The sequence below is a fragment of the Rissa tridactyla genome, chromosome 12, assembly GCF_028500815.1.
Source record: "Rissa tridactyla isolate bRisTri1 chromosome 12, bRisTri1.patW.cur.20221130, whole genome shotgun sequence".
NCBI lineage: Eukaryota > Metazoa > Chordata > Aves > Charadriiformes > Laridae > Rissa > Rissa tridactyla.
Window position 1 is genome coordinate 7,452,707 of NC_071477.1, and position 27,791 is coordinate 7,480,497.

The 27,791-nt window shown below is 43.2% G+C and overlaps 1 protein-coding gene across 6 annotated transcripts in view; it reads right to left on the reverse strand.

The window, feature by feature from the left end:
- Positions 1–5,895: 5,895 nt before the first annotated feature.
- Positions 5,896–27,791, reverse strand: part of DOK5 (docking protein 5) — a 45,095-nt gene continuing 23,199 nt past the window's right edge. For 3 of the 6 annotated variants that reach the window (XM_054218794.1, XM_054218789.1, XM_054218795.1), the window contains exons 3-9: positions 19,073–19,187; positions 18,853–18,993; positions 17,906–18,095; positions 16,266–16,401; positions 9,773–9,835; positions 9,432–9,552; positions 5,896–6,562 (exon numbers count right to left, since the gene is read on the reverse strand). In XM_054218794.1, the coding sequence (XP_054074769.1) occupies positions 6,495–6,562; positions 9,432–9,552; positions 9,773–9,835; positions 16,266–16,401; positions 17,906–18,095; positions 18,853–18,993; positions 19,073–19,187 (834 nt within the window). In that variant the 3' untranslated portion in view covers positions 5,896–6,494. The remainder of the gene's footprint in view (positions 6,563–9,431; positions 9,553–9,772; positions 9,836–16,265; positions 16,402–17,905; positions 18,096–18,852; positions 18,994–19,072; positions 19,188–27,791) is intronic. The other 3 variants (XM_054218791.1, XM_054218792.1, XM_054218790.1) reach the window with 3 other exon arrangements.

Below are 27,791 nucleotides of genomic sequence, written 5' to 3' on the forward strand. Positions count from 1 at the left end.
AATGCAAGGGCAGGATAAATCATCCGCATCCTCCATTTCCTCTTGGCTCAGAAGGACGCTGCTCCTTTTGCTAGGAGATGGCTTTCTGGAAGCTTTAGAGATGACCCACTGCAATTGGGTGACTGTGACCTAACATTTGGAAGCTGGAATAATTTAATAATTTAATAAAAAACCTCAAGCAAACAAATGAACCCCCTTCCTTCAGGCAAGCCCCAGAGCCTGCCTCTCTCCATCACCCGGACGGGCCGGCTGTGGCCGTGCTGCACGGTGCCAGCTCGGACACCTTGGCGGGATGTGGCGGGAGCTGAAGGCAGAGGGTCAGGGCTCATTCATAGGCTTTGGTTTCTCGAATTGACGTAAGAGGCAGGAGAAATCTGTGCAAATCCAGTTGTTCACCAGCTGCATCTACCATCCCTCCTTTCCCTGTGCAAAACCCGCTCGCTCAGCAGCAACGGTGGGCTCAGGCTGCTGCCCCCTCAATCTGCTTCGCATGGTGCAAAAATGGCACCAGTATTGCATAGGAAAACATTTTTTCCTACACGTTTATTGCTCGTACAAAGAGAACCTATAGTTCTCCAAAACATTTACACTTTTATCGCGTTTCTTTAAGGTTTAGCCATAGACATCCCTTTTAGAATAACCCAAACGTTTCACTTTGTTTGCACTGAAACACAAGCAAGGGAAGAGATGGGAGCGTGTAGGCTTGATACGGAAGAAATGACGGAACGCGCCACAAGACAGATAAAGAAGAAAAAAAAAAGAAAAAAAAAGGCACGAGATATTTTGACGTTATTAGCTATAAGCCCAGTTTAGTGGGAGATGAGAGCCGAGCAGGCAGCGATAAGGTAAATAAGCCGGAGCCCTCCGTCCCTTTCCCATGGCAAGGCTGGCACCCGGTGGCCGAGGCAGAGATCGCGCCGCCGCTTCAAGCGACTTCCAGCATCCGCGGGGCACCGGGGAGACACAGACGGGCACAGGCAAGAGCCAAACATGCCCTCAGCTATTTTTGGTTACTCCTTTCTATATTTTCTCACCTTCGTATGGCTGGAAAACCAGGAATTAATTTCACCAGAGAGACTGCAACTTTTTTTAGACGGTTTAGAGTAAGATGAACACCTCACACCTTTTGTTTCTAAGATTTTCCAAGTATTTAAAAAGACAGATAGCTGGGGAAATACTCATATGCAAACCCAACCATTCTGAACGTCTCACCACCTAATTCCCTTTTTTTTGCTTGTAAAGAAACAGAGCAATGCATAGGCTAAATACTAAAGAGAAAACCACTACAATAAACTTTTTCCTGGCAAGTTTCTCAGTGGATTTACAAATGCCAGCAAATAAAGTCTAGTGCAATCAATATAGCTGAGGCTCAAGTTGTAATTAGAGCCTTCTGTTTGAAAACAGCTTTTCTTTAAACACTACGTGGCTAGTGGTAGTGATAGAATATTCCCTAAAAATAAGAAAATGGTTCATTAGTGTTCATGGAAACAGAAGATCAATCTGCCCTTGTGAAAGTTAATGAATACGCAGAAATATCACATCGTGACCCCTGATCCCAGTGCCTGAGGCAGCAGTATTATTATGCGCTCACCAGAATCGCTCAGCAACAGGACTCAGATACAGCTCTTATTGCATTAATTTTATCTGTGTGATTATTTAAATTAATGACATTCTGGCTGCAAGTCACAAACTTCAAGAGATGTTCATCTGCTTAAATATTAATGATGCTTTTCTGCTGTAAGGTGTAAGAAGGGAAAGGAGAACTAAATACTAACAATCTTAAGAATAAATATTAACAACAGTACCAGCATGAAAAATAAAGCTGTTTCATTCACTCAGACAAATGACAAAACAACCCACTTAAATCACCACCCTCCCTCCCTCAAGGAAGCAAAAACTGTTCTGTTAAATCTTGGTCAAGCAAAAGGTGCAAGATCTCCTTTATTTAAAAAAAAAAAAAAGTTTTGAAGTATGATGAAGATACCTTGAGGTCTTGAGCGACTTTTGGCAAGTCCTTGTGTAACTCCATCTCCCTCTATAAAATAGCTATGGAGAGGAGCCATCCCATTTCCCTCAGCAGCACAATGATTTACCGTAGTTACGTTGCCCTCTATGCTATTTTAGAGAACAGCATTTGCATTCCGTTACCTGTAATAAGAACATCTAAGAAAAAGAAATATAATTTGAAGTCTTGATATTATGATTTTTTTTCCCCTAATGTACTTGATTCCAAGATTAGCCTTTTAAGACCATTACCTGCCGAGTTCTGATGCAGTTTGGACCGTCTCCATCTACCCACTGTGCCATTGCCAGTTTGCTGGTTCATACCTTCTCAAAAGATAGAACAACTTTTCTTAGCATGGATTTGGAAAGTGGGGTAAAGCAGCTCTATGCTTTCTCGTCTGATCCCTTCTTCTTTTACCCCTGAAACATATTCTTCTGTCTCCACTACTATGACTCGCAGGTTGGCCACTGGTCTTTTGTGGGATGAAAGGGACCAGAGGGTATGACTTTCTTGTCCAGGCTTTGAGGAGCAGCCGTCTGAGAAATGGCACAGTGTTACTTAGAGCCGTATGAATGGGAGAGGTTACATAGAGCCAAAACCCTCCTCACGCGGATGACTTCGCAGAAGACTTTTCTGCCTTCAAAAAAAAAGTTATCTAGGAAGACCTGTGGACGTTCAAGAAAGAACAAGGTTGAAGAATATAAAAGGCCATGCTAGAATATGGTGGAGCAAATGAAACTAGTCTGTAAAATTGTTATCATCCTTTTTACATACAAGACAAGCTCAAAAACACCCTTGTGAAGTCCTGTTGATGTGGAGGGCCTGCGTGTAGGGCAGAGATTGGAGAAAGAGAGTTCTCAAGGATTTGTCACACACTGATCCTTGAATCCCGTGGTAACCTCAAGCCCCACAGCTCTACAAATGGATTGGCAGCATATTTTCCGAAGTACATGGCTTCAGACAGAGCGTGGCTCAGGTACCTGAAGGATTTCCACCCCAGTTCTGCATCTCTCTTCACTGTGTATCAGGCACCGCCGGCACCCAACTGGCACGCATGATGGCATCATCACATCGGTGTTGCACACACGCAGTCTGCCGGACAGGCTAATCACCCCAGCTCCAAATACAGTGAATTCCTTTCCCTTGCCATAGAGCCAGTAACTGTAGGAGTAGCAAACCCCCTCACTTCCTTCAGCTAACGACCTTGCTAACTAAGCAAGTCAGCAATGATGCAAAGATTAAGTGACTTAATCAGTTGGTACCACAAATTAAAACAAAGCAACTTCCTGACATTGTGATATTGTGTCATACACGCCCAGTAATTCAAAGCAGACTTACTTTTAGGCCTTTTTTCCATCCTTTGCAGACAGTTTCACTAGAAAGAATAATATCAGAGCTAGTTGATTTAATGACCCTTCGTTTAAAGGCCAAGGCCAGAGTGGCTTTTTTTGTCTTCTTTGTAATTGGACTGTTCAGCCACAGACAGTCACACTATATCAATCACTGCATGAGCGAAAGGTGAATAAACGCGTTTACTGAACTGTCATATCCATGATAAAACAACAGATCCTGTCAGCTCTAAAGGGAATACATTAGCAGAAGTAAACCTGAAAGATAAAGACCTATTAGTCATAACATGCCTTTCAATCACTTATTTATGTTAGCAGTTCAGCTTTGAAATAAAGTGAACATAATCCTTACTTACAATAAATTAAGCTTATTGTTGCACTATGGTGTATCTTAAACAATGATGGCATATTGATTTTTTTTCCTTCAGAAACACATTTACCTTCACTACACTCATCGGTTTCTTTCCCTGAAAAGTCCCTCTCACCTCCAGTTCTGTTAGTACAACCTTTTTGGATGTAGAAACTCAACATCTTACATTTTCCCAGTCTTTCACTTCAGAATTGATAATGTGTTTATTAAACTGACACACAGATCCTAAGCCCAAATCAGTTAAAAAAAAGATCTTACTCGAGTGACTGGTTACTTCAGGACACCGTAACAAACAGAAAGACTGAACTGACTTGGAAACATCTGCTCCTTCCTTATTGCTGGAGAGAAAGTCTGTTTAATAAAGGAAGGCAAAGACGTTATACAGTGCACAGCGCAATTCAAGAGCTGAACTATCCCAGTGTGTCAGCGCCGGAGCAGGGCACGGCTATTTGTAGGAGCTGAGGACGGTAGCCTGGGATCGGCCACCATACAGGACTCCAGCTGAGACCTTGCCAGCTTTAAGCAGAGCAGAAGAATTACTTCAGCTGTCTTGAAAGGTCAAGGCTTTTACATTCCCTTACAACGTCTAGTTGTTTTGCAGCAACATGGCCTTGTTGCCTCCTGTTCAACTTGTAATCTGCTACAACCCTTACATCCCTTTCTGAAAGGCTGCTGGCTTGCTTCTCTTCCCATTATGTATTTGTGTAGTCAATTAGCCTTGCTTAGAAGCACTTGTCCCTATTGAATTTCTTCAATTTGCCCAGATCATTTTGTATTCCAATCTTGTATTCCTGTGTCCTTCCTTCTCATTTTACAGATGTGCAGGTTTAATAAGCACACTCCCATCTGCTTTGTCCAAGTGATTAACTAGGACTGGAACCAGACACAGAACCACGCGCCACTCTGGATATCCTCCTCCAGCACTCAACGCTGGCAGCATCTCGGAGTACAGCTCGCTGGAACTTTGAGTATAGTTTTGAAATCTCCTTCTAGTCATCACAGAATCAGAATTCCTAGCTCCGAAGGGACCTTTCAGATCATCGAGTCCAACCATCAACCTAACAGTGACAAAACCCATCACTAAACCATATCGCTAAGCACAACGTCTACCCGTCTTTTAAATACCTCCAGGGATGGTGACTCAACCACTTCCCTGGGCAGCCCGTTACAAGCTTAACAACCCTTTCAGTGTAAAAGTTTTTCTTAATATCCAATCTAAACCTCCCCTGATGCAACTTGAGGCCATTTCCTCTCGTCACGTGGGTCACGATCAATGACCCTGTCCTCTGAGTCTGCTTGGAAACTTCATATTTAGGACTAAAAGCCAAGCTTAAGATATTTGCTATTTTTACTCAAACCACAAGACCATTACCTCTGTCATAATAGAAAATTAGCCTGTGCTAACTCATTCTCTACAAACACGAACAAATGCAGCTCATTCTCTACAAACCTACTCTGGCCATTGCATTCTTCTCTTCCAGGATATCTGCTGAAAAACTAGCTGCTAGCGTTACACATGCCTAGGCAAATGCAATTATCGTTAGAACTGTATCCCATATTTTTTCAATGAAAAATATACAGAGACCGTATTCCCCACTGGCGCAATCAAAATGTGACCTAGTCTTATTTTGATTAAGCTTCTGAAGTGAGCAGGAATTAACATGGTTTGATACGATGAGTCTGACTTGCAACCTGACAAGGCATTCTTACTCAGAGCTTGCCAACAACATGCTTTAACTACACCTCACTCAAGGCAGTGCTTTGCTTGCATTCAGGATAATCACACCTTTCTATCTACAGCCGTTACACGTTTCTGACCATTTGGCGCAGCACGCAGTAGTCAACCGTGCTATTTGTGACAAGTCTGTTTGCTGTTAAGATGCTAGTGCCAATCTATGGAAGTTGTGCGTAACACAGATGCTGTCACAAAACAGAAAAATCTGCTTTCTGCCACAAAAGTAGTTTGTGGCATTGTGAGATTCCTGTTGAAGCTACTACGCTGTCTCTCTAGGACACCTGAGAAGTGGTTGTGCCGCTTTAAGATGTGGAAGGGGCACCCAAGGCAAACCATCATCCCTCTCCACCCAACCTTCTAGCGTCCTGGTGGCTCCACACCAGCTCTGTTCATGATGCCAATAGTGACAACAAAAAGCACTGTACCACAAAATAAGTGGGAATTATTATTTTTTTTATTTTAAACATTTACAGAGATGGAAATAAATACAGGAAATAGAAGATAGAGGGGGTGCTTTCAGAAGAAATCAATCAAGTCTTTATCGGGCTTCCAACAGGAAAAATTGTATCCAATAGCTGCTTAAAACTGGCCACATTTCAAAGGTCAAGGATTAGGCTGAACAATAATGCAAATAACTAAAGATAAGCATTACAACAAACAAGGATGACACAGCTGACATCAGTAAACACACAGCTGTAGGAGACGAAATGGAACCACACTACAACAGGAAAATCTCATATATTTACAACATACCTATCATACAAAAACATTTGGAAATACTTAGGGAGCGATTTCTTCTCTGTCCAGCTGTAAGATATAAAAGAAACACTGGAGGGTTTGTTGCTTTTGTTCCCCTCCCCAATATCTACAGAACAGTTTTAACTTGTCGCAAAGTTTGAAAAAAACTTCGTATTGCAAGAATTTTTCATCCAACCTCAACTTTTCCATTTTTCCATCCTCGCTTGTCATCGTCACTGTCATCCACTGGGGCAGTTTATCAGAAGACAAAGAGTTTGTAAAGTTCTTTACAGTCCTTTACCGATGGTCTGACCTGTAGGTTGGAAAAGTGTCTGTACGATGAAGCTTCACTGGGCTAGAAACATCTTCACCAAGTCCAAGGCAAAAAAAAAAAAAAAAAAACAGAATAACATTCAGTAAGACACGGGCACCTTATTCAGCATTTTATAAAGGAGTAAGTGAAGTACAGACTACAGCCTTTTAACTAAACCTATCCCTGCTCCATCTCAGAAACATCTCCGCTCAGATTTTCTTCCCCAGTTCCTTAAGAACAGAAAGTTGCACATAGCAAATTAATTTTTAAAAAGTTCTGACTTTGCATTTTACATGAAAAATGCACTTTAGCTCACAGTATTAGCATCAGTTCTTTTCTGTACATTAGAAAAGAGGACAGGAACCAATTCAGAAATCATAAGTTCCAAGTTTGGTGGAAGAAAGTTTTTGCACACAAGATTTCACATGTCTCGACCACTGAGTGAGTGAAATGCTGCTTCGCACACAGGGACTTACACAACTCAGTATAACAATTATTTCACATTTCTTTTTCCAGTAGTAATTGACGCATTTCAAGATTTTGGCAGCCTAATCTAATTAGAGGTGCTCGGGGTACCACTGAAGTAGTGGCCCTGACTGTTTTACAAGACAAGGACTTGAGTGTCTTTCCTAATTACAATGCTGGCTGCATGGCTCACTTATTTTACAAAGGCTTTTACCCCCATTCTCACGACGACAATATCCTAGGATCCTTTTTTCCCAGTTTAACAAGCAAGCCATTTTTCTAAATATAAAACAAGTGGTTTGTACCCATACAGTCTATTTATCTTGTGTCAACTCAATGCTGAATTACTGTTTTAATAAAGGACTCTCTAGTAAGGCACAGTAAGCTCAGTCCTCTGGTTGTGTCGGAGTGCTGCAAGCGGTCTTGTCCTCGTGTGCCACGGGCTGCCACCAGCAGGTCAGCTTCCCATGCCCTAATTTACTGAACAAATTTGCACGATTTTATTACTCATCCTGCCTCCGAAACATTTGCCAGGTTTAGCTGGGGCTTTTTATGTGCTGCCTACCCCCTCTAGTGTTGAAAGATGGAAAAATATTGGCTTTTATGATTTGCTGATAAATTTGCTGAGGATCAGAATGGAATATAGCTATAAACGTCAGGGCTGCCAGCGCTTGTAATTATTAATCACAGCTTGGGATATTCTGTGTTCTGGAGGTGCTAACCTCCACGATTTCCTGCTTTATTAAAAAAATAAAAAAGTAAAATAAATATCTATCTATCATTATTCCTTTAGAAACCTCTAGTATCTGGAGGAAAAAGACTAAGAATGAAAGAAAGAAAGAAAGAAAGAAAGAAAGAAAGAAAGAAAAAAAAAGAGACTAAAAATTTTCCAAACCCGGATGTTTAAAATACCTGTCTAGTGATTTCTAGCATTCTTCTGAATGCTTGATGTTAGTACCAGAAAGCCCTGCCAGCTCCTGAGGTTTTCTGCTACCCACCCCGTGGGTTTTTTTTTGCAGCAGGACGAGGCACCAAGAGCTGGGTTGCCCCTTGGCGCAGCACACGCCTGCCCTGACCTTCAGGGATGACAGAGAAACAACCCGCATTCTAATGGCCAAGCTGAGCTTCCCTTTCCAATGCCCCTATGGTGACGGGAAACTGCCTCAGTCCATCTTTATCATCCAAATGTTTAATCAAGCTCAGCCTTTATTCCATATATTGTGAAAATAAAGCTATGGCAGGTGTTGGCTCCTTCCATCTAATATTCCAGGCTGCCATACTTCTATTAAGTGTTTTCTGAGTAATGCCCCGATCCTGACTTCACAACTCATCAATACCAACTTCTGTCCAAACACTAACTCAGCCAATCCACGTGGCTTAGGGTGGAAGACTGTGTTTTGAAATACAAATGGGGCGTTGTTTGCTTGGGTGTCTCTAATTCTAAAAATACACATGACCGCAAGACGCTGACATTGGACCAGCTCCTCAGAGGTACCAAGTACCTGCAGCTCCTGCTCCAGAGGTGCCTCTGGGGAAACCGGCACAAAGCAACAACAGTGCGTGACAGTGGCCGCGGTTTTCACTTCATCGCAGGAAACTGAAGTTCAGTGTTGAAACACGCTCTGAAATACGCGGGCAGAAGCCCCTGTTAGCCACCCACCCATCCTGCAGGTGTGGTGGGCTTCCTCTCCTTCTCCCCATCCCTGCGCTCAGTAACCACTAGATGTCCCTTGGTGACCACGGAGGGACAACTGGGTGCAGAGACCTCCCGGGGGAGCGATTCCTCCCTCCCTGCAGCCTGGGGTGGTTTTGAGGCAGGAGCTGTGCTGCCCCTTGGGCCGACAGCAAGGAGGGGATTTGGAGAAGACACCTGCCCGTCTTCAGGCCACACTGCAATGCACGGTGGCAGCACCGCAGCTGTCCAGTTTTTTAGAACTACTTATCATGGCCATTTCCTTTTACTTTCCCTAATTCAGCTGTTTCTGAGCATGCAGTTGTTTAGGTTGAATATTAGCAAGTAGACGAAATGAATAATGAAGATTGCATCATTCTTAGCATGAGGCAACCATCCAAAGGAGAGGGGAACCAAACGGCTATAAGCCTGGCCAAAAAATCAGGTGCCATTAAAAGAGTTTGGTAGCAGGAAGGATTGGGCAGCCTTGACAACTGGCCACTCTGGAGCATTAACTTCTCCTTTTTTACCTAAAAATGGTCAGAAAACTTGTCAAATGAAGGATTCCTCTCTAATGGGAAGTCAGAAGAGCACCCCCTGATGACAACCAGTCTGCCAAGGTGCCCATCTTAAGGTGGCATGTGCCCTGCTCTCCATCAACCGGACAGCAGTGGCAACTGGCTCAAACCGGACATTAGACTCCAGTGAGACGGACAGACACCGGAACGATTCAACAATGTCACGACGTGATTTGTGCCCTGACTCTCTCCACCCCAGCCCTTACCTTGCAGGCCGTAGAGCTGGCCCGTGCTGTGCTGTCGCGTGATGTGCTGCCAGTAGGCACTGCGGGGCAAGGGCACCATGGCGCTGAGGGACACGGCTCGCTCGCTCATTTTCATCTGAAGCTGCAAAGCAGTAAACAGATGTGAAGGAAACAGTCATGTTTATTGCCAACCCTTCAAGAACAGCACGACCGCTGGCTGCAAGGACTTCTAAGGATATTGCCGGCACAGCCTCTCCCTCCCGCTGCCCACCCTACACCAGCAGAGGCAGCTAACGCAGGGGTCAGTCTCCACGGGCACACACCACTCGGGTTAGGAGGCCACGCTGCACACCACAGCTCACCTTGGTGCCCCCCTGGTCCTGGGCTAGCACGGCTTCCCCCGAGGGGAGTTTGAACTCAAGCAGCTGAAACAGAAACCAGGGGTCAGTGGGAGGTGGGAAAGCGTCGGTATGCTCCCCCTTAAGCAGCAAAGCCATCCGAGGGTCTTCCCAGCTACGCAAGCAACTTCCCAAGGCTAAATACAGCCTCAGCACATCGAGAACCTGGCTGGAGATGCTTCACACGGGTGAGGACAAGTTGTTCTTGTTAGTTTTGAAGCATTTTCTATTCATCTCCCCTCTCCTACAGCTGAGGCACGTGCCAGCTGGATGGCGCAGGAGTTCAGCACAGGAGATAACCGCATCCTTCAGCTAAATTCCTGAGCGAAAGCACGCCCAGGTATGCTGAGAGCAGAGCACACGGGCTGCAGTGCACTGCTGGAAGCCCCATCTCACGCTGCCCCCTCCACACAGGGCCTTCAGCAACATTTTATTACATTATCAATCACAGCCCCTTCTTAGTTACGCTATACTTAACACAAAAATACATGAGAACTGACTACTTTAAGGCATTTTTTGCCATGAATTTAATAAGATGTATGTGCAAGCTGATAAAAATAACTGGATTTTATCATAAGCTTCACAGTACAGCTAAAATTCTCCTCCCAAAGCTCAGCAAAACATCAGTCCAAACATACCGAGACTGCACTTGACTTTTCTGATTTAGAAAGATAGCTTTTAACAGAAAAGAAAGTTTCTATGTTTTAGTTTCACAAAACCTGTGGTGAAAGAACCTTTTAGAAGAAGATCAGTATATTTTGGAGCAAAACCAAACAGGCAAAGCAAGCGCAGGGAAGAGGCAAGGGCTGGCTGTATCCGAACAGACCCATCTCCAAGGTGTTTAGAGGAGCCATCTACCTTCAACCTGATGTGAAGGTAAAACAAAACAAACCCCAGATCAACTCCTGCTCTTAAAACACCCACCTCCACGTCAGCTGGCTGCGAATCACCACACCATGCAAGGTTCCACCTACATCCTCCAGCACATTTATTACAGCTCCTTCACTAAAGCCCCGACGCCCCTTGCAGTGTCACCACACGCGTCTTGGCACCACGGAAACAAACAACGATGGGTCTTTTGCTGGGGATAAAAATTAGCAGAGCATCGCGAGGATGGCATTTCCTGGCTGGAGATACTTTTTTTTTTTTGGTGTTTCCATTAGTTGGTGAGTTGGACAGCAAGCTAAGGCAGTTTGAGCAACGGTTTGGCTGTTAGGAGGAGTGCAAAAAACCGAACAGGCTATTTTGGGAGAAAATAGCTAAAGAAAGATTAGATAAAGACACAGAAAAGGGACAGAAAGGGTGCCCCTCCTCAACTCAATCAGCAGGGGAAAAAACTTAAAAACCCACAGCTGGAGATAAGAATTAGTATGTTATGTCCTGAATACACAGCGTTTCATCAAAAAAAGCAGCTTTAATGATGACTGATTTCATTCTCGCAATTAACCTACTGTATCTCTGTGGCAACAGAAAGAGTAGGAATAAGCTGGTAATGACCTGGGTTTATGCTGCGGAAGCACCTGGCCCCGTGAGCAGCTCAAACCCGGTCGGAACGGACGTGCCGGAACACGCGCGAGCAAAGGCTGCGAGCAGGGAGCCAGGCGGGACACGCAGCTCCACGTATCATTAACACAACAAGTAATTTGTTAACTGGAGGGCACCTAATCCGCAGCCTCTCGCTCTCTCCTGCCCAAGGCAGAGGGAGAATGCTGAAACCTGAAAGGAGCTGAGGATGCCCAGAGCGGTTCAAACGCCGCGCACGTGGCGGGGATCAAGTTATGTTAAGTCACGCTTAAACCCAAGGAACAGCAGGGCCGTGAAAAGGGGTGAGGGATGACACAAAGCCACCCCGCAGCTCCGGTGGCTACGAGAGGGCCGCAGAGGAAGGGGATGGAGAAGCAGCTCTCGGAGCCATCAGCAGCCAGCGCCGAGGACAGCCGGGGAGCCGCTGTGCCACCTCTTGTCATGTGGACACCTACACGCAGGCAAATTGCTGGGCTAACGCACAGCTCTGCGTCAAACACAGGGTGCAGGGGGTTCCTAGAACTCCTGGGGGCTCATGGAGGAAAGATTAAGTATTTTCTTTCTCGGATCCCATCTTAACAATCCACAAAACTTGCATTAGAGGCACCACCACTGCCTGTTAAAAAAACCCACAAAATACCAAACCAACCAACCAAAAACCCCCCACCCAAAAAAACCCACCACCAACATTCTCTCAAGCTAGCTGTGAACGTGGCTCCAAAAGGAAAGAAAAGAAAGATGATCTGAGATTTTTTGGTTTGATTGGTTTCCTCAGGCTGGACAATGCGATTTTCAGAGATTTTGCAGAACCACTTGCACTAGGTAAACCTTCATCTTGGGATCCCCAGTTGGGCAATACTGCACTCACCGTGGTTTTCAGGGGATTTACTTCCTAGTGAAGTAAATTTATGTAATCAATCAAAATCAATTGGAATGGCAATTGCTTAAGAAACGTTTGCTAAATTCATTATAGCAAAACTACAGAACGGTAAAGTAATAAAAGCAACTTCAGAAATTAAAGGGCACTAACGTACTGCTGCCATTTTGACTACTATCCATCTTACACTAATGCTCAATATTCTTCTCTTATTTCAAAAGTTAGTGAGCACGATTTCCACTCTTAATTATGAATCTCCGTGGAAATGGCTAGATAATAGCAGGCTCGGGCCCAGACAGATGCACTGGCACATCAGGCGGATCAAGTGCAAAGCGCACACTTGAGTTGCCGAGAGGGGAAGAAGAGGCAGGCAAGGCTGCCGGTAAACGGGCTGATAATATCTTTCTGTGAGGCATTCGGCTTCAGCTGCCAAAAACTGGGAAGTTCACTGTTATTACTTTAGCGAGATGTCAAGTTGTAATGTCTTTTTTTAAAGCAACCTGAACTGAGAGCAGGCATAAATGACAGCAGTCAAGTCACAGCACTACTCCTTTCAGTTTTCATGGCAACCAAATACTTCGGAAAATATAACTTGAGTAGATATTTTCTTTCCATTGTCTGGCAACGCAAAAATGAAAGGGAAAAAAACAGTTGGATGAGATGAGTTACCAAATGACCAGAATGGCTTCATGCATCACTAAGCAAAGCCAGCTCTTTCTTCCCTTTAAAAGAGAAAAGGGAGAGATCTTTGAATTCACTGAAAAGGAGAATAAATGAAACCCACTTGTGACAGCGTCACAGACTCTGGTCAGCATATGCTCAGACCTCGCCAGAAAGCAACAGCACGTTAACAGAAAGCGTCGGGGTGAGGTCCCCAGCTGAGGAACCACTATCGCATCAATTTTCCACATGCATTTCAAGAGCCAGAGCCAGTTATAGTCACGAACTGAACCAACATACTGTAATATAAAGAGAGCGACTGCTAGGGAGGTGACAGACACATTATAGCCCACGTTCTCAACAGTACTTGGCAGCTTTATTTCACTCTATCAGCATGGGACATTCAACTCCCTTTTTTTTTTTATTTATTTTTTTTATTTTTCACAGGCTCCAGGAGCCCTTGGGTAGCTTAATACCATCTTCACCTCGGTCTTGGATAATCACGTCACTGATGTAGCAGTGGTCAGGATGACAGGAGCAAACAGAAGACATTCAGTGTAGACCTAGTTTCTCACCATCAGTATCTCCTACCTTCTACTTCTATTTACCCTGTCTGTAAGTAACAGCTCAAGCTTTACTAATACGAAAATTCACACAGAGTAAATGATTCTAGGAGACAGAAACAATATAGACAGCTGAGCATGAAGTGCAAGCATCTAAAATGAACTCGGTGTTGAAGCATTCAAAAGCAGAAGAAAAATACAGGGGAAACTAATCAATCTGAACAAAGATGGACTTCACAAATATTTTGTAATCAGCAAAATAAGCCACCTGACTTCTACACTGATATCATGATCCTCTGGCTAAACTTCTAAATCTGACTGTCCTTGAACCCCAGAAAAGCCACCAAGTCTTACTATTTCGGAACCAGACAATATTTCTATGACTGACTTGGGGCATACGGACTCGTCTGAAACAATTATAGTCCGCTACTAAATTACAAGACTTTCAGTTCGCCAGGAATATGTTCTTATCCCCCACTTAGCACTCTAAGGTCTATAATATTAGATTTAGGGGTTGTGGTTGGACACAGTGTTCATGAAAAAGCTTTTAGAGGTTCTGCAGCTGCTCCCTATTGAAATCTACAGCAACTGTGCATCTGTTGAGTCTATTGGCACTTGTAAGATGGAAATTTGACAGCACAGCGTCAGACCTCATCTATTAAAGATGCTACTCCATAAATGTAAAACCACCAGATATGAAATTGCCTGTAAGCCTATTCACTATTGCTATGGAACCTATCCCTGATTTTTGAAAATTAAGTTGTGCTTTTAACAGGTTACTTAATCGCTTCTGATCCTGGTGGGCTACAAATGTTAGCTAGTTACTCCGACTTAGCCTAGCTTAATTTTAATCTGCTTAATTTAGTTACTGTTGAGTACTTGTATCATCTACCCATCTGTCTCAACTTAGATAATTTTGGATATTTTTGAACAAAAACTCCCTTCGCTAACTAGAATTATAAAGTTTTTTTACTTTTAAACAAAAGTGAAAACCAGCAAAGACTGTGTTAGATGATACTTTACTGGGAAAGGGCAAAATACCAGTGCAGCTGGCTGCAGAGCTCACCCGCCGGTCCTAACGTTTTTGAAAGAAAGCAAGCAAAGTGTCAAGCTCTTCCTAATGCATCTGGAAGTGCTGGGAAAAGCACGTGGTCTAAATGGACACAGGGCAGAGGCTGTCACAAGAAAGGCTCCACGTTAGTACTTCATCCTCACAGACACGGCACTCTCCCACGGGCTTTACAGAAGTGACCACATTGTAATAAAGTCAACAGAGTAGCATCAACTGAAAACCGGTATATCACACTATATATAGTGTGAAATATATAAAAATATATATATTTAACATTAGTCTCTATCCTGTTGAAAGTAAAGACATTGCATGACCCACATCGCCTAGAAACAGACTCAGACTTTCCTCACTTTCCCATTTCAGTTATCCCACCCGCTCTACAAATGACAGAATTACCCATTTGCTTACGCGCTCGGCTGAAGCAATCAGTTATCCAGTTCACAGGACTGGCTGGGACACTTGGGAAGAGCTTCCTATTGCTCCTCCTCTCCTCATTTGCTCCTCCTCACTGAACCATTATTAAGAGAAATAACTTTCCTATCCTGTATTTGGCTTCCATTCTGCCTCAAGTCCAAGAAAGTGGAAGAACAAAAGAAAGTACTTAAGGCAATTTGTTCTATTCCCTCAAAATCCACTCTCATCTTTTCTTACGTTTCTACAAGTACTAATGGCATTTTCTGTTTCATCCCAGCTGGGTCATCCAGTTAATACTGGGGTAATTCATCACTACAACTTATCCCTGAAACCAAGAAGTTGGTAGAATTACTGAATGGATTAGACATGGATGAGGATAACAGCAGTGCTTATGTTTACAATGAGAGAAAGACGTAAGTCTTGTTGCTGATTACATAAACCAATTTTTACTGCCTGGAATAGAGGTAGTTTTTATAGCCAAGCTCTTCCACAGCTGCCCATTCTGGGCATTTTATACATTCCAGAAACCCTGTTATCTTCAGGATACTAATTTTAGTGTCAAAGTCAACCTGTGAGTCTTGGGGTGTAGAGACCAATTGTGATATGGGATAAACAGAACATTCCTTTTCACTCCACATGTTTCACGACCAAAAAAGAAAAAAAAAATTAAAGTTAATAAGATCCTGAAACACATTAGGTGCAAGTGCCGTAAAACTGCCTTTCTTAGACATAATGCTTTTGGAGATGCCACACCACCTGTTCCCAATCTTTATGCTAGTTTTGCATCTTGCACTGCTATATTTTGTACCAGTCATGTGCATCAAAAAACAAGTTTTAGACACAAAAAGCACTTGCGGAAAACAGACATCCACTGAGAGATCAGACAAACATCTAGTCCTCCCCCATAGTTTAATCTGAACCATATGACTCTTTCCAAATCATCCTTGGAGTGTAGACATCAATTAGCAAATGGAAAACCGAGCATGAGCCATAACATTTTGCAAATAGATTGATGAGAAATGCTTCCAAACAAGCTCATGATGCTGATTAATCAAAGGAACCTAATGAGAATGTGCACTGACAGAAGCTTATCATCTCTGTATTAATTCACACTTATTGATAGCTTTGCAAACACAAAAATCAAGGGCTATATCTTTCCCTGTTTTGATACTTGGAAAGGAACACCAGTTATATATACTGCCCTAACTATTAAAATCAAGCAGAATTTAATAAGAGCAATAATCAGACTGCTTACTACCTGTGAATCAAAACTTAAAAATCACATTGAAGAAGCATATTGTTCATTGTTGCCCAGTGCAAAATCACAAGCATAATGAGCAGCCGTACCATTGAATTTTTCACACTCTGCAACAAGCGCTCGTGTTGTTCTGCTATGGCCAAAGCAGCCGAGTGAACCTTCTGATAGATCGCTTCCCCATCTCTGGTCTGAAATATGAATAGTCCTTCTCCTGTGTCACACATCCTGCCAAAGCAAGAACAGATGGGATCCAAGAGTGAGATTTAAGTTTACAGATTACCATGAACAAACAAAACTTTACCATGCGGCTCCAGAAGTGCTATCGCACAAGCAGTAAGAAAACGAAGGTTGTTGGAATATAGAACAAAGTAATCTACAGGTCTTTGCGTAAGGGTCTTACCAGCCTTGGTCCAGTCTGACCATTTTAGCCCATATTTGTACTGTTCTCACGAAACAGGGACTCAGCTAAGAGCCACTGATCTATCGTAAGTGCTTAAGCTCTAAAGAGTTCATGCGCAAGACCCAGATTTCTAATATTTAGACCCTATCTAGAATCTATGCCAGGTAGGATTAATTTGTCTTCCCTTTTCAGACTTTTAACACTGCCTGTAATGAGTTTTGCAGAGTTTTGCCTTCCACTGGAAGCAACAAACACATACCCTCAGCATCCCAATTGCATTGTCTTATCATGACTAATGCATGATCAGCTAAATAAAATTGAATTCTTCCCCCGGCCGAGAGGACTAAATTCTGCAGAAATGTGGAGGATGGACATTTAAATGCCTCCTCCCTTTCCAGGTAAGTTAATTGTATGATCTGTTTCTGTTTTACTATTGTAATTCTTTAATGTGCTTATTTAAAATAATGCATCCATATCCCTTAGAAAGGATTTGATAGTTCAGTTCAATAAATAAGTGCTCCAACTTCAGCCACACAAAGACCATCTCATTAAGACCGAGCCGTAGGAAGTATTGCAGAACAACATCTCTAAAACAAGGAATTGCATTCAAAGATCTTATAAATCCATTTGTCAAACAGATGGAAAACAGGCATACAATCAATGGAAAACACGAGTCCCTTCTCCATTGTTTTAGTTTGCTTTTGGGAAGCAACTCGGCACTCGCTGCTTTCAACTTCAAACTCCACTTCTAGTACAGAACCCATAACTCTGTGCCCACATTGTGCAAATCCTGGAATGATGTTCACCCCTTCTTCCCAGATCTGTCCATCCAATTCTCTGGCTCGTATACAGCTTTATTTAAGAACAACCGTATACAGTAATATACAACGCTGTCAGCCTCCACCCTGCAATCCCCAGGGGTACCTCATGTCTCCCACCCCGATCCTCAGGCACTTTTATTTGGCAACTCTTTCTAGTCAAGCTTCAACCTGGGATTAAGAGGTTTTTTATTTGCTTCTAGATTTGTTTCATTTTATTTTTTATATAAATATATTGTTTTTATTTATATAATATTTATATTATTATATTATTAATGTTATTGTATTCTATTATGTTAAACATTATATATTTATATATTATTATTGTGGAGTTTTGTTTTTTGGTTTTGGGGTTTTTTTGGTTTTTTGTTGGTTTTTTTTTAGCAGAAGGTACAGACTAGCCTCTGTCCGAAGATAAGCTCTCATCTCCTTCAACAACCTTCAGCAGTCGTCCAGAGCACCACCCAGCACCACCGAGGAAAGCAACACAACACAGCGAACACACACCCACCTTCCTGCTTCAAACGTGAACCAAGATGGGTCCCGCCCGTAGCGTCGCAGGGCACTTAATGGCCAAGAGATGAGTTTTACTCTGGGATTCTGGATGTCCCAAAGACAGATATTCTCAAATGTTATCTGCAAGGTACATTCCCCATGCACATCTAAATTAGGGGATGGCATCAAATACACATTGAATCTCTCTGGGAGAAAAACAAAAGGTTAGTCTAAAATCCCTGCTCATTAAATGTGCAAGTCATTAAAGGAATTTCCTATTTTCCACCTCTATTACAAGATCTAATTTCCACTTAGAACAACTAATTCAAAACCAAAAACCCAATTCCTTCCAGTAATTCAATAAACTCCATGTTTTGGGCAGTCAGAACACTGCACTCAAAGGGCGTCAAACATTTGTGTGTGCATGCATTCAGATGCTGGAGGGAACTGCACCACCATAATCCTGATATTCGCAAACAATTAATAAAATTGTGTGCATGAATAAATACATTGCAATTGCATTTGTGCCTGTAATCAGTTAACTTGCTTAGGAAAGTGAAGTAGCCATGGGGTCAGGTTCTGCACGCAATTACTATTATTTATTATTTGCTTTACGATGCTGCCAAAGAGCCTCGGTCACAGACTGAAACTGCTGTACAGACATCACACAAGAAAACACACAACAAATGACAGTCCCCATCTCCAAGAGCAGCTAACCTGTCTGAGAAAGAAAAGTGCTATTCCAAAATAATTCTAGTTACCTTAACTATCTCCTCTGATAGCAATAAAAAAAAAAAAAAGGCACAAAAACCTCCCAAAGGAACAAACCCCTCCCTCCAGAACAGGGAGAAGGGCTTGGAACAACAATTTTGCACCAATTTATTTCTGATATTCACATGCATAGTCCAAAGGCTTTAAAATAATGCAATTAAAGATTTAGAAGGTCAACATTTATATACCTACCACTCTGCTCCCTCTCTACTCCAGATGCCAACAAGTCAGGCTCTCCAAGGCTAATGTCATTGATTCGCGTTCCAAGGCACTCCATCTGCAGCACCTTGCACCACTCATCTGCCTCAAGTTCTGTATAAATGCCCAGAAAATCTGTGTGTAGGTATAATACATTTATAATTCCACAATTAATGCTCTTATGCTTTCTAATGTGCGTTGCCGCTTTACTCACCTGACTCACAAGCAAAGGTTTTGGAGGTATCATCATTGAAATAAATCCCAACAGCATGCTTCTTTGTGCTTTTTGGCATTCGTAATATATTCTTCACATTATTGAGCTCTGTGACCTGGAAAAGCACAATTCAGAGTTTTAATTAGGAGCTAGAACAGATATATATCCATTATTGACTGGAGAAGGAGAGAAAAGAATTATATCATGTTGCAAAAGGCAGAGAAAAGGAGAGAGAGCATGAACATGCCTACGATTGCTCTTAAAGAAATGCAGCCTTGACATCAATCACCTTCGACAATCAACTTGATGACCCTGGACGATGAATCAGCCACGTCCTCCAGTTCTCTCTTGTCTGTGCGTGAGCTTCAGCGCAACACCATCCGAACAGGATTTTAGCCAAGAGGCAGGTGGAATCAAAGCTCACTTCAGTTTGAGAAATATTTACGTGAAGGACATGAGAAAGACCAACCTGACGTAGCAGAAGCAAACAGAAGTGAAGATAAAAATCTAAAGGATTCACCCATTTGGAGGAGCTAGCCCAGTTCCAGTACAGCTTTCATCGTGGAGGACAAAGCTGTAAGAATGGTGAAAAACTGCTCTCTAAATATTTTTTGATGGAAAGTTGAGGATTTGTTAGAATAATCCACTTAAAAAGAAAAAAAAAATATCACAGTTTCAGCTATTAGAAAGCTTTTTAGCTTTAAAGATTCACAGACTTGTAAACACAGATTTCTGTTGCTTGGTTGCCAAAAAAACCATGGGAAAAATAGCTTTCACACCAAAAAAATAAACATGTATCTGTTACCTTGTATACAGCTTTAGTAAATACGTACTACAGTTGCTTCGTATTTCTAACATCCACTTTTCACCCTCACAACCACAAGTAACACTCCTAAATTTGACTGAGGAGGAATTCTTCATTACTTAAGTTCCTTTTAATATAAAGGTTAGCATCCAGACAGGGAACCAGGAAGTTATATTTAAATATTCATTACCAGAAAACATTTCACTGATTCTTTTACATGGTAGGAGTGCGAGAGAGAGAGAGAAAGAGGGGAATTTAACAGAAATGTTCCCAAAGCTGTACAACCTAGCAACTTCACTACTTTGGTCTCATTAGTCCTGGGGAACAGTCTCATATCAAACTGTGTCAATTCTAAACAAACAAAGAAATGCAGCAATTGCCTTATAAGACTCAGGAAGTATAAAGAGTTCTCAGTGCTGTTGGGTCCGGCAACAGAAACTGCTGCTCTAGAGCATCTCGGGTTCAGCCGCACACCCGCTGCGCTCCCCCGGCCCTTCATCCTAAGTCACTTCCTTCTTGAAGTCAATTTACTGCCCGTTCCTTTCCAGCAGGGGAGAACAGACAGCCAAAAATCACATTTTCAAGTAAGACCTCTGAAAAGGGTAATCTTACTGTGAATGGAAGAAACAAATTACAGCCGGTGGGCGCTGTCTCCCCAAAATAAAAACAAGCAACACATCCAATGTCCAGAACCTCGCTCTGTGGGTAGTAGGAGAAGGAACAACTGAAGGAACATCCCATGGGGAGCACACCAAACCTGATAGCTGCCAAATTTAGAAACTCAGGTTTTATAGCCTCCAGGTTCAAGATTTTGACAAGTGTCAAAACTGAGACTTCCTAATTGTGCTTAATTTTGCATGAGCATTTTTCACTCTTCCAGGAAATCCTGTGATGGAAGCACATCCCCCAGTGCTAACAAGACACCAACGAACTCAATGTTAAATATGACAAATCTGTCACGACCTATTCCCATCATGCTCAGCACATGACAGGTCAAGCACAAATTGCCAGCTGCCAAGTTCAACTCTCATATATTTTTTTCTCATATGCCAAGAAAGGATTCAAATGCAAGAGGAAAAAAAAAACTAGACTTTTTTCATTCAGTGCAGCAACCACCCTGACATTTATACTGAGCACATTCATATTTTCTGCAAGTGAACGTGCTAATCAAGTTTTGTACCTACGAGTACAAAAGTTAGCAGAAGCAGAACGTAGCCATACGTTTTGGTAATGAATCATTTAGCTCTCTAGGATTTGTCCTAATGGAAAGCTCATTTCTTAAAATCAGGCACGTCACACTCCTACTGCTCGGTACCCCAGTAATTGTCTCCGGTGTGATGAATCCTGAGGATGCTGTGACAGGGCTCAGCGAGATCACAAAAGGTTCACATCAGGCAGGGAACTGCACGCTGCCTCTCCGTGCTGGCTCAGGAGCTAGAAGTACTTTCAGCAGTTAGGAGGCTCAGAAGTTCCAACTGGTCCACTGCTGCCCATGCCCCCCGACAGCCCCCGGCGATGGGCAGCATGAGATGCCTCAGCCCCTGGCAGGGAGCCACCCTGCGTCCTAGCGAGGGGGGCGAAGGGCACTTGACCATGTGGGAGGCTGCCAGCTACTGCACAGGGCTGGGAAACGAAAAACAACCACCCACCCAAACAGTATCACTAATGACCCCATGTTCAGACTGAGTCACGCGCCTCCCGGCCAGATGGGAGCAGATGCTCGTAACACTGCTGGGAATACGAGAAGGACAAGATTAAAACATTTACTTTCATCACTGTAACCTTGTACATCTCACCTTCACCACTCCCAGCATCGCTGAAAGACCACACTTTACCTCCCAAGATGTCATGTTTCATTCTCATTAAGGCTGCAAGCTGCAGCCCGATCTCCCTACATGAGCTCCTCCAGACTCTGCATCCCTGGCATAGAGTATCCATCACCCATTTCCCCTCATTCCTCTACTGCTAGATATATCCTGTACTTTCCAGTCTCCTCACTCCAATCTCCAGCTCAGCCCCACCCTACCCAAGGCTTCCAGCCTCGCACAGTGTTGCTTATACGTCATATCCACATTGCAGCTCTAGGACTGCATCATCTGCATCATTTGACAGGCTGAGAGTTGGGGTTGTTCAGCCTGGAGAAGAGAAGGCTCCAAGGAGACCTTATAGTGGCGTTCCAGTACCTAAAGGGGGCCTACAGGAAGGATGGGGAGGGACTCTTTATCAGGAAGTGTTATGGTAGGGCATGGGGTAATGGCCTCAAACTGAAAGCGGGTAGATTTAGACTGGGTATCAGGCAGAAATTCTTTACTGTGAGGGTGGTGAGCCCCTGCCCCAGGTTGCCCAGAGAAGCTGTGGCTGCCCCATCCCTGGAGGGGTTCAAGGCCAGGCTGGACGGGGCTTGGAGCAACCTGGGCTGGTGGGAGGTGTCCCTGCCCAGGGCAGGGGTTGGAACGAGGTGATCTTTAAGGTTCCTTCCAGCCCAAACCCTTCTGTGATTCTGTGATCTCTGAACCCAGCCATGGGGACTGAGGTTTGCTCCTGCCAGTATCTCAGATACCTGCAGTCTCCCTCACATCTAGGGCTTCACATCAGAAGCAGCCGGTCATTCCAAAAAGATCGAATTCCAGCACAGAGGAGTACAGAAGCCATAGACATGACTTGCATCCAATAATTTTCTTTCTCTGGGTCTCCCAGTCAAGAAAAGCTTCACTAGAAGTTACACAGCAGCTCCTCCTCTGTCCTGTGGCCCAGCACCGCAATCTCACTCTGCGCCCCCCGAGTGAGGACAGCCACTCTATGCTACAGTCACCTCAGTGGACCATTAAGGAGCGGTACAAACCTCAACGTGTCCAGAGGTATGGTGGTTGGGTCACTTGACCTCATGACAGCACAACTCACAGTCCCCCATTCCTCTTTAGAAACAACTAAATACAAAAAAAAAAAAAAAACATGACTATAATGGCATCATCATTTTGGTGCTGAGAATAGCAATAGTTTTTTTCCTTCTTATCATAAGTTCTTCTCAAAAGCCAGTTAGTTACTGCAATAAAGTACTTCTTTGTAATCTCAAATGCAGAATAATATATTCCAATAGAGATTTTACAAGAATCAGCTCATGCTTGAGATCCCAAAGTTCATCCTTCTGAACAGAAAAAATTGTTTTCATTTCAATATGCCTTCTCCTACATTTGCTTTTTATTACTGTACTCCCTCTAAGCACACTGCCTTATGAAGAAGACAATGGAGATTATCTCAGACATTATTTATCTCTTATCGGCTGCCTTCGCAGTATTCACAGTGGTCTATTTTGCTTTTCTGGGGTATCAATCAGCAGTTAATTCATCTCTCTCAGAGAAAACTCAGAAGGCTGTGCTGCCATGAGGGTTCTTTTTCTCACTTTTACTCTTCCAATTCTCTCCCCCATCCCAATGGGGGGCAGTGAGCGAGCGGCTGCCTGGTCCTCGGTTGCCGGCTGGGGCTAAACCACCACACCTGTGTGAACGCAGACTGCCTGCACTGCAACGCACAGCCGCCACGCGCCAGAACGACACGCCAAGAGCCCTGGCTCACGGCCTGGTCAAATAAAATTGCAGGCGATTTCACCCCTGGGGGGAAAAATCTTGAAGAAATACTGAAATCAATAGCATCGCGTCGTTAATTTCACTGATCATCACATCCTTTGTAAAACCCGGTGGTTTTAGCTCTGAACTGGAAAAAAAAAAAGGGGGGGGGTGTTATTTATATTTGCAGAAATGCTAGCTACAATATTTGGCAGCTCCTGGTTTATTTTGTGCTGCATTGACTGCTTGAGAGCTCTTGTATAACGGCATTTCACAGAGCACGGGCTGAAAGTCTTCACAGGCGTCTGAAGATTTCCTGATGGCATTTGCTTCATTTGAGCTGCACAAGCTGACACCTAAGCATGTCCCTTTGCAGTGTGACGGACAGGTAGTCCCCAATTCTGGTCTCTGACCCAGGCCCAAATGTCTACGGTAACGTGCACACACTCCAGTCTCTTCCCAGCTGGTTTCAGAGTAAGTTTTTCTTCAGTACAACACCTAGCAGACACAGGGAGAAGAACAGATGGACAAAACCTGTCACCCTGGGACTCTTTCTGAAGTCAGTGGCACAAGTGATAGCAACCACAAGAGTCACTTCACTTCAGTCTTTCAGCTCATGCATGCTTTCTGTCCTGGATACAACCCGTGGCACCCGATTTTCATGTCTGGCAAAAATATTACAGGATGACAGAATGGTAGAGGTTGGAAGGGACCTCTAGAGATCATCTAGTCAATACACCCAAGCAGCAGCTGACCTCTCTTCCCTTTTGAGACAGCCCCTGAAGCTGCCTTCTCCTTTCAGAGGTTCCGAGGTACTCCGGTGTGGGAATAGGCCCTCCTGGCGAGATCCAGCTTTAGCCAAGAAGCTATTCCTGCTGCCAAGGCTCAACAGAGCACCTGCGCTCCCAAGGGAGAAGCCGTCTAAAGATCACTTGCTATTTGACCTGCTGTGTCACCCAGCCAGGTGCTTCAAAATCCCATCATTATCCCAGGTGCCTAAATCGCCTCCCTGTTGCTCACCCTTATGCAACAGATGGTTCAAATTGTCTGGCACATATGCACCGAATTCTCGCTGAAGAAGTGGCAGGCTGCTAACACCCCCTCCACCGCGCTCTTGGAAAGGAGTCAGGAGCAGACACCAAACACCTGCAAATATTTGAGGCTCAAGTTTTCTCGGTGGTTTTTTGTTTTTTGGTTTTTTTTTTGGCATTTTTAAATAACTCTCCTCCTGCCAGGCTCATGCAAAACAGTGTTTCTATGGTTAGTTTAATTCACGTATGCTTTATTTATCTGAGATTAATAAGTAATGTACATTTAAAAAACTTAGTTCTACAAAGGAGGGTAAACCACAAACATCAGACCTAAGACAGTATTAACAGAGAAATCACAAGGAGAATGAACCTCCCTTTGCATACTTCTCCCCTCCCCTTTACTTTCAAGCCTCCTTTATGTTGACAATCCATATCATTGAAATACATTTCATTAGATTAAAACCTAAGATACTTGCAGAGCTGTGTGGTAAGAGAGCTCTGAACCAGGAACAGGGACTAATCATTCATTTCCCAACCAAGAGTACAAGCAGACAGAGCTTCACCCCGACCAGATACACTCCGGCAAAAATTCTTTCACCTCTCCCTTTCCCTCCAAAAACATGCCAAACACACATGGTCTTTAGCATTCAAACTGTTGCTTGAATTAGTAGATAATTTCCAAATACGGGTAGCCTTTCAGCACACAACAAAAGGGAGTACATTTATTGTCTACACAACTGCCATATTCAATGGCTTTAAGTATCTTGTGTTTTAATCTTAATTAAGGAGTTTATGCTTCTGTCTTGGCTTCCTGAAAACTCATGATGAGTTCAGGTAGAACACTTCCCAGGACACGCCAGGGGAACATTTAATGCTGCAATGCCAGCCCAGTCCTGCTTATAAGATTTGCCTGTACCTGTCTATTTTACTAAGTATATATAACATACTAAAATTTTATATAGATTTTTTTTATATATATTTTTATGTATGTCTGTTTTAAAAAATTTACATTCATGCCTATATCTTCCTTTCCTCGGTGGGAGAAATCACCAGCTGCTGGTTTTCACTTGCTCACGTACAGAACTGCACGCACTGGCCATAACCCCACTGGTGTCCAGCGCTGGTTTTTCAAAGAAACTAAAGCCAGGAACAACTACCAGATTTAGAGGCTTGGTTTTGACCATCCCTCTCGTTCCCCATACGGAAGGACACGTACCTGCCCCATGCACTTGCGGTGAGCCTCGATGTACAGCCTTAGGGTGAAGACACCAAAAGATCCCGACAAGTTCCTTTAATTCTTTTAAAGCCTCAAACTAGACATTTCATTCATAGTAAGTGATAGTATTCATTAAAATAAATGTTTAACAGTCAGTTATTAGCAGAGTGGTCATACTTTAAACATTTAATTTGCTACCGATACAGTTTTGCATTAGCAAGCCTGGAAAACAATTACAAATTACACAATTCAATTTTCCAAATGGATTATTCCATAACTAGACAGAAAGACTGTTTAAATTACTTCTGCTGTTTCAAGGCAAGATTAATACAATCGGATTAAAACTTAGATCCCCTCGAGGAATCAGTATATTCCTGTCAGCAGCATGCAATTAGTTGGTTTTGTATTGGAATATTAAGGATTCTTCTGGCACACCGCAAAGTCAAAAGTCACCTGGAGAAACAAGAACTTCTTCCTTCCGGCAGTATTATTTTGTTAAAGCATATGGTAATTTGTGGTTGATTATTTACATTTACCAAGTGAAAACTAGACAGCTACCTGAAAGGCAACTCTCTGCCTAGATTTCGTAGCCTGGATCCTAATTATTTTCTCTCCCTTGTGGGGCCAAATGAATTAAGTGGGCAATTTGCTTTGTGTATGCAGATTTCCAGTTCGCTTCATAAGCTACAGACGACGGTTCTCAGATGACCTGTATTTTAGGACACTTTAATAACCTTTCCACGTTTAAAAAAAATAGAACACGATTAGAAAGTATTTGAAGGTCAATATTATACCCCAAAAAAGTACTTATTTCTTTTGTTGTTTTAAACTTTGAGTGGCAAGGATGCCAAAGTTCAGCCCCTGGCACGTACATCGTGCATTCAAATGAGAACAAATTGGACCCCCCCAATATGACAGAAAGACATCGAGACACCTCAGACACACTGCTCGTGACCAGACAGGACGGTCTGGATGGACTCAGGGTGAAGGATCCAGGGCAGATGGAGGATGAGGAGGATGAAGGGGAGCCCCTGAATGGATAGAGGTGCCAAGGAGATGCTTTACGGTCTCAGACCACAGCGGCCCAGCTTCAGTGACCAGTACCACCACGGTGCCATCAGAACAAATGCTCTGGACAGACTCTTTACATTAATAAATGAAAGAAACATTTGCACTTTCATTCTTCACGGGGGGGGGGGAGAAGGCAACAAAATGAAACAATTTTAACACTTCAGTGAAGGAGGCAGGTGCTATTGAAAAATTAGCTCCATTCATCATTTTTCTTTTTCTACCCTTTACAGTTTTATGATGGATTAAACCTTTCCCGAGATTGATGGGGTGAGTGGGGGCTCCTCAGTTTTCTAGATGTGATGCTGCTTTCAACAGCGTTTGAGAATCACTTCAGAACCCAGGTAGGAAGTTAATGACCATATTTCTGAAACACGGGTAATCTGTAAGTGAGGTTTTCCTCTTACAGTATCATCTATCAGGCTGAACCACAGTCGCCCCTAGATTCATTAGCACAAGCTTTTGACACGGTGACACCTGACACGTTAACAGGACTGGCTGGGCTTCTCATTTGGAGGATTAACTTTATTGTCAGAGGCAGCGAGAAGCAGCCTTCTGCCCAGGAGTGACAGAATTAGACTAGTCGCAGAAAAGCCTCTCCACACCATCAAGCAGTTTTTACAACAGCTGCTCTTGCTGACCAAACGTACATCCAGACAAGAGCAATGGCTGTGCTAGACCCCTGGATTGATGTCTTGAGTACCACAGTCCCATTAACGTTATACATCAAAACCAGGTGACAAGTAGTGTTAGTTGCAGGCTCTGCCATATTAAATTGTTTTTCTAGCTTTTTTATTAATAACCAGCCATGCTTTTTACAAGAACCAGTTCAACTACAGAGGAGTACAAAGCAGCAGTGACATGTTCTCCGTTTTCAACACCTCATATTTAATACTGTTAGAAGCTGCATTATCCGCCACCTTAGAATTCCACATGTGTACAAAGCTTATTAAATAAACAAACTCATTTTTATCCACCTGTGCTCTTTGTAAGTTAACACATTTTAGCCAGAAAATGCTATTTAATATTCATTAGC